This window comes from Bombus vosnesenskii, unplaced genomic scaffold, assembly GCF_011952255.1.
Source record: "Bombus vosnesenskii isolate JDL3184/JDL3185 unplaced genomic scaffold, Bvos_JDL3184-5_v1.1 scf7180000015363, whole genome shotgun sequence".
In the NCBI taxonomy this organism is placed as follows: Eukaryota; Metazoa; Arthropoda; class Insecta; order Hymenoptera; family Apidae; genus Bombus; species Bombus vosnesenskii.
Window position 1 is genome coordinate 6,028 of NW_022883956.1, and position 9,803 is coordinate 15,830.

Below are 9,803 nucleotides of genomic sequence, written 5' to 3' on the forward strand. Positions count from 1 at the left end.
TCTTTTTGAATTCTTACATCTATTTAAGAGTATTCGGAATAGTTCACTAAAAAAGATTTCTTAATTGATGGAACCTTAGCTTTTGTGATACGATGTAGCTTCATTCCGGAGTTCAAAAAAAGATAAAGACACAGAAGCATAAAATTCGTAAAAAAATACAAACTTTACTGTGATCCACGTGAGACTTCAAAGGGAGTAAAATTGCGGATGTTTTTTCTCTATTATTATGGAGCCATTTTAATAGTTCAAAATCGAAAATCTATTGGACTTGCACATAATAATGCAACTCTTGTGTAGAAAACCAATAGAAAGAATAGAACTGAGTAGCTGTGCAAGGTGCAAAAATTGTAGAAATCAGGATCAAATAAAACGCCGTTTTATTTGCTAGATAACTTTTGCGAGAACTAATAAACATTTGAGGCTAGATTTTTGCACACTTTTCAAAGTTAAGAAAAGTCATATTTCCACAAAGCTTCAAGTTCGTATACTCAATTGTATATAAATGAAGTATCGCGAGCGAGGGGCCTGGAAGTTGGCGGGTGAACCACGTGGAATGTCGCGAGAGCCGAGGCGTTCGTTTCGATCGCGTAGTTTTGGAAAGAGGAGGCCTACAAGCGGTTGCTAAGGGACGAGAAACGAATCAACAGTGATTGCGAGTCGGATTGCTGAGAGAGTGTTGATTGCGTTTATGACAGCCGAGTCGTTGATTAATTATTTAGTTGTGCTGTTCATTATACGTTTGCTGCGATTAGTTCATATTGAACAATTATCGTTTTTCTGTCTGATTAACACCTGTATCATCCATTCATTGTAAATATATTCCATCGCGATATTACATAAATGTAGTATCGTGGACGAAAGGCCTAAGAAATATCGGGCGAACTATAAACAATGTCGCCAGAGAGTCGAAGCACCGACAGGCCCAACAATGTATCGTCGGTCTTTCGGTCGAATAGGTTACGCAAAAAAAGGCCTACGTGACTTTGACTACGAGCGGTTGCGGAGCACGTGCGTGGTGGGGCTAAGAAAAAGACAAAGGAACGATGAGTCAGTCGAAAAACAGAGTGTGATTAGAAAAAGCGGAGAGTGCGAGTCGAAAAGCAGAGTGCGAGTCGAGCGGAGACAGAGGTTGCGAGTGGCGTTGCCGAGAGAGTGTGGATTGCGCTGTTTTCTGTGCGTTTGGCGTGAATAGTTCAGGTTGAACAACAATCGTCTTTTTCTGTCTGATTAACATCTCTATTGTCCACTCTTTGTAAACACATTATATCACGATATTACATATTTTTGGGGGCTCGTCCGGGATTGGACTGGACAGAAAACGAAACGGTTTAACAGAGCTATTCGAGCTAGTTGTGAATTTACCGGTACGCGGTGCGGTAAAAGACGATATCGTTGACTGTTTAAGTTCGTGTAGTGTGAAAAATGGCAAATGTCGGGGACGAACGATTGTCGGGTGAAGAAGGTTCGACGCTGGAGGAGCTGAGGAGTAAGCTCGCGCGAATGAACCTCCCTATATCGGGTGCGAGGTCAGTGCTGATTGCAAGGCTGAATCGGGCGTGTAGGGCTGGACAATCGTATCGTAAGGGATCGACGGGCGGTGAAGAGCTAACCGGTCAGCGAGATCTAGGAAACGTACAGAGAGCTGAGCGTGATTGTAACGAAGATGAAGATGTTGAAAAAATGAATACGAAGGAGTTGAAGGAGCGCCTCGCTAGTTTGGGTTTAAAAACGACTGGAAGAAAAGTAGAATTACGCGCAAGGCTACAAGCGGCCATGGATGGTAACGACATATCGTCGGAAGAAGAAAGCGACGACGAAAGTGAGGATGAAGATGACAAGAAAAACGCAAGGGGATACAAGAAAGATACGCGAAGGGTGTATCAGGACCGTGCCGAATGTTGTCGAAGGGCATGCGTTGGTTCGACACTGAGTTTTAGAGACGTCGAAGATGCACTAGAGTCGTTTAGTGGCAACAGAGGTGAAAATGTCGAACGATGGTTCGAGTCGTTCGAGGAAGTCGCTGATACGTGCATGTGGTCGGACGGGCAGAAGGCAGTCTACGCCAGGAAGCTGCTGAAGGGATCAGCGAAAATATTCGCGAGCTTCGAGTGTCATGCCAGAACTTGGCATGAGTTGAAGAGGGGGCTAGTGAAAGAATTTTCGAGGAAAGTCAACAGTGGGCAAGTTCATCAGAAACTTGAAGAAACGAAAATGGAGAGTGATGAAGCATGTTTGGCTTACATGTACCGTATGCTCGAAATAGCCAGCCATGTGGACATGGAGGAGGAAGCAAAGGTGGAATACATAGTGGATGGAATAATAGACGACGAGAACAATAAGGCTATATTATACGGCGCGACGTCAATCAAAGAGTTGAGGAAGAGGTTAGTGATGTACGAAGAGCAGAAGAGTCGCAGAGCAAAGTCGATTGTGAAGCCGGCTAAAACCCAGAAGAACGGGAAGCCCAGTCAATCTGTAGACGCAATGAAGAAAAGAAGATGCTTCATTTGCGGTAGTGAGGATCATCTAAGGGTTAAGTGTCCGGAGAGGGGAGAAGGTGTTAGGTGTTCCGAGTGCAGCGGATTTGGACATATTGCAGCGAGGTGTACGGCACGACCGAAAGAGACTTGCGTAGTGTCAAGATCCGAAAAAGGGAAGTATGTGAAAGAAGTGGCGATAGATGATTGTAGGTTTGTGGCACTAGTGGATACAGGTAGTGATTTTACGTTCATACGAGCGGATGAGTATGCGAGGTTAGGTTCACCACCTCTGGGAAACTGCAAACTTAGGTTTGATGGTTTTGGTTCCGCTGGCAATAGTACCTGGGGCGAGTTTACAAGGGTAATGACGGTCGACGGGTACGACTTTACTGTCACCCTGCATGTTGTCTCCAATAAGGTAATGACAAGACACAGTCTACTCTTAGGTACCGATTTTTTAGACCAGGTAGAGTTGCGAGTCAAACGGGGCGAGGTGACATTTTTGCGACTCGACGACCAGACCGACGGTCACGAGGACGCGCCGGATGTACTGAGGGTAAACGCGATAGAACAATCCGACGAGATCGACTTGTCGCATGTACGAGAACCTCATTACCGTGAAGCCATTCGGGATATTATTAAAGGGTATAGGCCGGAGAAGAAGAGAGACGTCGGGATAACCGCGAAAATAGTTCTGAAAAGCGACAAACCGGTAGCGCGAAGACCGCGAAGACTGGCGCCGAGGGGGAACGGGCAGCATGTCGACCAGGTTCAGAAATACCTGAATTCCACCGTAAACAGAAGCACAGGGAAGACTCCTTTTCAGCTACTGGTCGGAGTCGAAATGCAAGTCAGGGAAGAGGCGAAGATTAGAAAGCTGATCGACGAAGAGTGGGCCGCGAGGTTTGAAGAACAACGTCGCGAGCTACGTGAGGACGCGAAGAAGAAGATCGCCGCAACTCAAGAAGAGAATCGTCGAAGTTACAAGAAAAGAAGAAAGCGTGCGAAGCAGTACCGAAGGAAGGACCCGCACACACCTAGATTTCATGAAGCCCTGGGTCCTAAACGCCGAAAGTGACGCATCTGATGACAGCGAGATAGAAGGCAACATCTGAGGGCAGATGTTATTGCAGGATGGCCGAGTGTAGTGGACGAAAGGCCTAAGAAATATCGGGCGAACTATAAACAATGTCGCCAGAGAGTCGAAGCACCGACAGGCCCAACAATGTATCGTCGGTCTTTCGGTCGAATAGGTTACGCAAAAAAAGGCCTACGTGACTTTGACTACGAGCGGTTGCGGAGCACGTGCGTGGTGAGGCTAAGAAAAAGACAAAGGAACGATGAGTCAGTCGAAAAACAGAGTGTGATTAGAAAAAGCGGAGAGTGCGAGTCGAAAAGCAGAGTGCGAGTCGAGCGGAGACAGAGGTTGCGAGTGGCGTTGCCGAGAGAGTGTGGATTGCGCTGTTTTCTGTGCGTTTGGCGTGAATAGTTCAGGTTGAACAACAATCGTCTTTTTCTGTCCGATTAACATCTCTATTGTCCACTCTTTGTAAACACATTATATCACGATATTACATAAATATGTAGCGGCACATGAGTAGAGGACAATTCAAGCCATGTTGTTGTTTTGCCTCGGAGTATCAACATCGTTAGGGCGCAAGTAATGTAGGAACAAATAGACTCTGGGCAAAACAATGTCGCCGCTACGCATCGAACAACGACGAATTTAAATCTTCCGACTTCCCCCCGGACCAGTATAAATAAATCGATGCAACCGAAAAGAGTTTAGTATCTACGAGTATCTACGAGCATCTTTCTGTATCTTCGAGCGATCTAAGTGTTATCACGGATTATCTACCGAGTTATCGACGAGTATTTATCGAGTATTTATCCGCGATTTTATTTTGCGATTTATACCCTGTACTAACGATTCAGCGATTATAGGCTGTATAGTAATTTATTATTTTTAAATATATTCGGCGGCTACAACAACAAAGGATAACCTCCAATAAATCTCACGGTTAAACATCCTATATACCTGTCCTCTACAAAATAAACGAACGCGATCGTAACGTGACCAGTTTTTCAGTCTCAGTCTCGAGCGATTTTAGTAGCGATTAATACATAGTCTTAGCGAATCAGTTAGTACCGAGCGACTTAGCGAACATTCTCTGTACCTATTATTTTAAAATATATTTGACGGTTTTCAATATCGAGATATCTCGTCACTTAAAACACACTACCAATCATCTTCTACAACCGTGTGACACGGGTCGCTGGATATGCGAAATAGCATTTGTGGCGGCACGGGCCACGGAACTTTCCAACGGCTCTGAATACAAAGCGCTACGCCGTCAAAGCGCAACACCGACGTGCCCAATGTGCCATCGATATCTTCACGCTCTTTCCGCCGAATTCTCAGAAGAGCATACCTAATAGCATATCTAATGAAAGCACGCTAGTGGGGGATATCGATGGGCAAAGAAGAGAAGAATCCGTTCGATTCGGAACAAAAGGACAGTCAGTCTGTCTTGCGCCGTGAAATAAATAAGTCCTCAGTGACATTGCATAGCAACGCGTCGATTGAACTCTTGGTGTCAATTGTTAGTTGTTAATCGTTACCAGTTATTTCTTGATCGTATCTGTTAATTGTTATTTGTTGACTCTGTCTGTTAAACCGTTTCTTAATAAACTATCGTTCGTTTAACATCTGAGTATTCCTTTCGCACCCATCACGACATCTCACCTCACATTTTCCCCTCCTTGTGAACAAAATAGGTAATATGTATAAGATACAGACCGAGTGCCGAGTCGAATTGGTAAAACGGTCAGCGTGGAAATTCGTATGTGACTCAGGCATAAATAACCAAAAGGAGCAGCAAAACACACGCTCTCAGGACAACAGGTGCTGAATCTTAATTCAAGATCCAGGACACAAAAGTCAATTCAACCAAGAGGAAACCATCGTGTAAATGGGAGAATAGCCTGCTGTTCGCCCATTCAACCGATGAAAACATCAGTGATTGATACCAAATGTCACACTCAAGAGAATCAAGAAATCGAACGAAGGTACTCCTGTTATTAAGTGCTCCAACCTATGAGCGGCAATCGGAATTTGAAATAGATATGTCGCTAGAAAAGTAACAGGAAACACAAAGAAATTCGTTTCGAGAGATTTCTGTAATGCTTTATTTTTTCGTTAGTAGTATACTATGTTATTTCCTAACATTTGAGGTCGTATTTCAACTAAAGTATATAATTTATATTTAGTTTTGGTCAAGTGTAGCACATTGCTTCTATTTTCATATTCAAAACTGGCAATCCTTTTCTCTCACATCGAAAATCGAGAAAAACACCGCAGTAGGGAATGAGCCGTTGCATTCGAATGTCTGTGATGATGATTCTCGGAAGAAGAGGGACTTTTCTTCATTATTTGAATTCAATATGTTTATTGGGAAATACAGGAATAAAATACTCGATCCAATTGTAAAATCTGCTTTCTGACGCTCACTGTACTATTGGAAGGAAAAGGAGGAAACTCCAGACCACAAAAAATGGAAGGAAACAGATGCTTATGAATGTTCTGTCAACCACGGGAGAAACGTGCAGGAAAATTGAGGGTAGACGCCGTGACGGAAATGTTTTTGCTTCCAGAAAAATTACATGGCGTGAAATACGTGAATCATATCGATGCAAAGGCATTTAAAACATTAAGCGCGAAGCTGATTTTGATGTGCTCTCCGTTCAAGCAGTGTGCAGACGCGGCCGCGGGAGGTGCGAGTTAAAGTATAAGCAGACGATAATACATACATCGCGGTAACGATTTAGTTTCATTTTATACAAATTATAAATGGAAAATAATGAGATGGGGAACTCATTTCAAGTGTGAAAATGAAGTTAAGAGAGCAGTGAAGTTGTTTATCAAAAGTTTACTAGAAGCATCCAGCAAAATTTTTCGCTAACGGAATGAAGAAACTTGTCACGCGTTGCCATGTATTCCGCCGATAAACGGCGTGCCGTGGGTAATAAGAGTGTCATAGTTACTCGGGGGCAGGGTACCTTGGATTACCTCCCAGTTGTACCGCCGGTAACATGCTAACTCGCATCAGCGTGGGGAATAGTCCCCCAGATGCGGCTGGCATGGCTAAACCGAGTGCGACGAAGCAGGAGCGGAAGACAACCCATTGAATGTCGGCCTGTCGATTAACGGTTGATTAAACCGTGAATTGGATATAAATCTGGAATGTAAATTTATTTAAAAAGGGGAACTCGTTCCTGGGTTGGACATATGACAACAGGCTTGTTATCGTTACGATTTGGATACGGATGGAGAAATTTAATGATAGCAAACAAATATTGCGAAACAAATTGGATTCGAATAATAGTAATGCCTTGGATGCAGCGTCTCTCGGTCCCGGAGGCGCTGTGGCGGATTTATCCGCTTTGGGGGGGACCATTGATGACGAACTGGCAACATCCCTGGATATGAGTTACTTCAGAATTTTAGTTCCATTAATGCGGGATAAAGTTGCCTGTCCGGTGTGAAAAGAGGGAAATACACCTACTTTTTATGACGCTGCAAGACCTGGACAGGCATCTTAATGAAAACCATGTACAGACCCCAATTCAATGGGGCTGTATCAAATGTGATAAAGGTTTCCCTAAGCTCCATGATGCACAGTGTCACATTCCTAAGTGTCAGAACCCCACGGAGCATCGTGAGGGTCAATTCAAGTGTGACGCTTGTCCCAGGAGCTTCGGATCCAAAAGAGGTCTTTCGACCCATGAGCGACACGAGCATCCTGCCGTTAGAAATATTAAAAGAAGGGGAACGGACCCCCCAACAAATGTTGCAAGTGGTCGAGTTTGGAAATTGGAAGGGGTTGCTCCTCTGAAGGAGCTAAATTTAATTTACATGGATTATAAGTTCCCCAACATAGAAATCAGCAAAATTTTGACGACGAAAACAACTGAACAAATTAGGAACAAAAGGAAAGCATTAAAGATTGGTAATGTTGAAGGGGACCTTCAGAAGGAAGCTTCTGCCACAGAGGACGGGTACGATCTCGGTGAACCATGGTGTCTACGTGCCAGGAAAGAAGCGTTAATAGCGAAGAAACGGTTCACGAGTGAAGGCAATGCCTCGCCGAAGAAATCGAAAGACAAGCCGAGGTGCCCCCTGTTTTAAGGGATGCTTATGCCCGGCTGAGGGAGATTTGGGACAAGGGAAGAGATGACAAGTCGGAATTAATTAAGCTAGTCGATCGATATATTTATACAATTTTAAATACAGCTCTTAAAAATAAGAGTAGTAGAAAGAACAAGCCCTTGGAGAAAGAAAAGAACCAAAGACAGGATGGTGGAAAAAGGAATAATAGGAATAGAACAAAAAGGTGCTCCTACGCACGTTGCCAAGAGATCTTTTATGAGTGCCCCAGAAAGTTGGCTGATGCCATAATCAATGATGATTTGGCTTATCTGGAACCAACCAGAAAGCCACCAGATGCGATGGATGTGAAACAGTTATATGAAGCTCTGTGGGGAAGAACTGGGCCCACAAATTTGGAACTGCCTTCAGAACTGGAGAGAGCTTCAGAGCTGTCCTTGAACAACTATTTTATGTCCGTTACCATCGAAGAGATTGAAGGTAAAATAAAAAGAATGGGAAGTAAAACAGCAGCAGGGCCAGACGGACTGTTGAAAGAAAATTTGTTAATGCTCGGCCTGCCTGTAATATTGGCTAAGTTGTTTAATATATCGTGGTGTAGTTCCTACTTTCCGACCGCACGGAAGGAAAATAGGACAACTTTAATACCCAAAGCCAATAAAAACGGAAATATGGTCGAGAACTGGCGACCAATTACGATCAGCCCAACTTCTCATCAATCCTCGATGGACGGCTAAGACGGGTGTAGACCAGAGCTTGAGACAAAAAGAATATACAAAAGAATTAATAAGTGAAATATACAATGGAAATAAGACAACTATTAAAGCGAATAATAATATAGGGGTCGAGGTAGAAATTCTCAGAGGAGTTAAGCAGGGCGTCGGTAAGGGAGCCGTTCTGCCGGTGGTGTTTGGCATTAGAGGAGCGATAATGTCGGAAATAGTTAATAATTTAAAAATGATGGGGATTTCTAATAAGGGAATACCTAATAAAGATATAAAAACGACAGTTTTCAATGTGTTGAGAAGCTCTGTGGAGATGTGCAACTTATTTTTATATGAATGAAAAATAATCATCATTTATTTAATTATTTATTTATTTATTATGTATTTATTTATTGTCGTATGGACTGATGCAAATGGCAATTATATCGAAAAATAATTAACATATTTTACAGGTAATGAATTGAATTTTAATTTCCTTCCTGTTTCATTTCAGTCAACCGTCGTAGTTCCCATTAAGAACAGAACTGCGGCTTCGTATCTCAGAAAATAATGTGAAAAAGAATTGTTTGTGTTGTTTGAGTGTGTTCAAAAGTGATAAAAGAACTAAAAGAAAAAAATGATACGAAGCAATCATTACCATTATTCTTAATAGAACTGGCACCTAGAACCAACAACAAGGAAATTTACGAAATCAAAAGAATTCTAAATACGATAGCAACAATGGAACCACCACGCCACAAAAAAGGTATACCACAATGCATGCGGTGTCAACAATACGGTCACGCTAAAAATTATTGTAACAGAAGCCCGGCATGTGTTAAGTGTTAAGTGATCAGTCAATCACTACCAACCACAACAAAGTATAGCGAGTAATGAAGCAACATTGAAAGCACAAAATGAACCAAAAGCTATAAACAGAAGCATAGATCCCCAAGGTAACCGAAGCTATGCGCAAGTAACCCAAAACATTAGACAAGCAACGCCCACAAACAATCAGAATCAAAGCAACAACACCGAAGACGATACAGAAATCAAAGAAATGCTGAAACAATCCATTAAAGGTACGGAGATATTAAGAAAAATGGTCAATGAGCTATACACAATACTAAAGCGACAAGTACAACAAACAACAGTCATGTTACAACTACTCACAAACTTGCTAAATAAAAAATAAAAATGGACATGCTTAAAATAGCAACCTGGAACTCTAACGGACTACAACAAAAGGCCCTAGAAACTAAAACATTCCTGTATAACAATAATATCGACATACTACTCGTATCGGAAGCACACTTCACTATAAAAAGTTACATGAAATTACCGTACTACGCCATCTACGACACCAAACACCCCTCAGGTAAAGCACATGGAGGAACTGTAGTAACAATAAAAAATGACATCAAGCATCACCTACATAGTCAAACAAATCAA

At 42.6% G+C, this 9,803-nt stretch overlaps 1 protein-coding gene across 1 annotated transcript; it reads left to right on the top strand.

Annotated features, from left to right (window-relative positions):
• Positions 1 to 1,767: 1,767 nt before the first annotated feature.
• LOC117241190 lies at positions 1,768 to 3,558 on the top strand. Its single transcript, XM_033507164.1, has 2 exons — positions 1,768 to 2,040; positions 2,080 to 3,558. The coding sequence occupies exons 1-2, from the start codon at positions 1,774 to 1,776 to the stop codon at positions 3,556 to 3,558; spliced, it is 1,746 nt and encodes a 581-aa protein (XP_033363055.1). The 5' UTR covers positions 1,768 to 1,773.
• Positions 3,559 to 9,803: the final 6,245 nt, after the last annotated feature.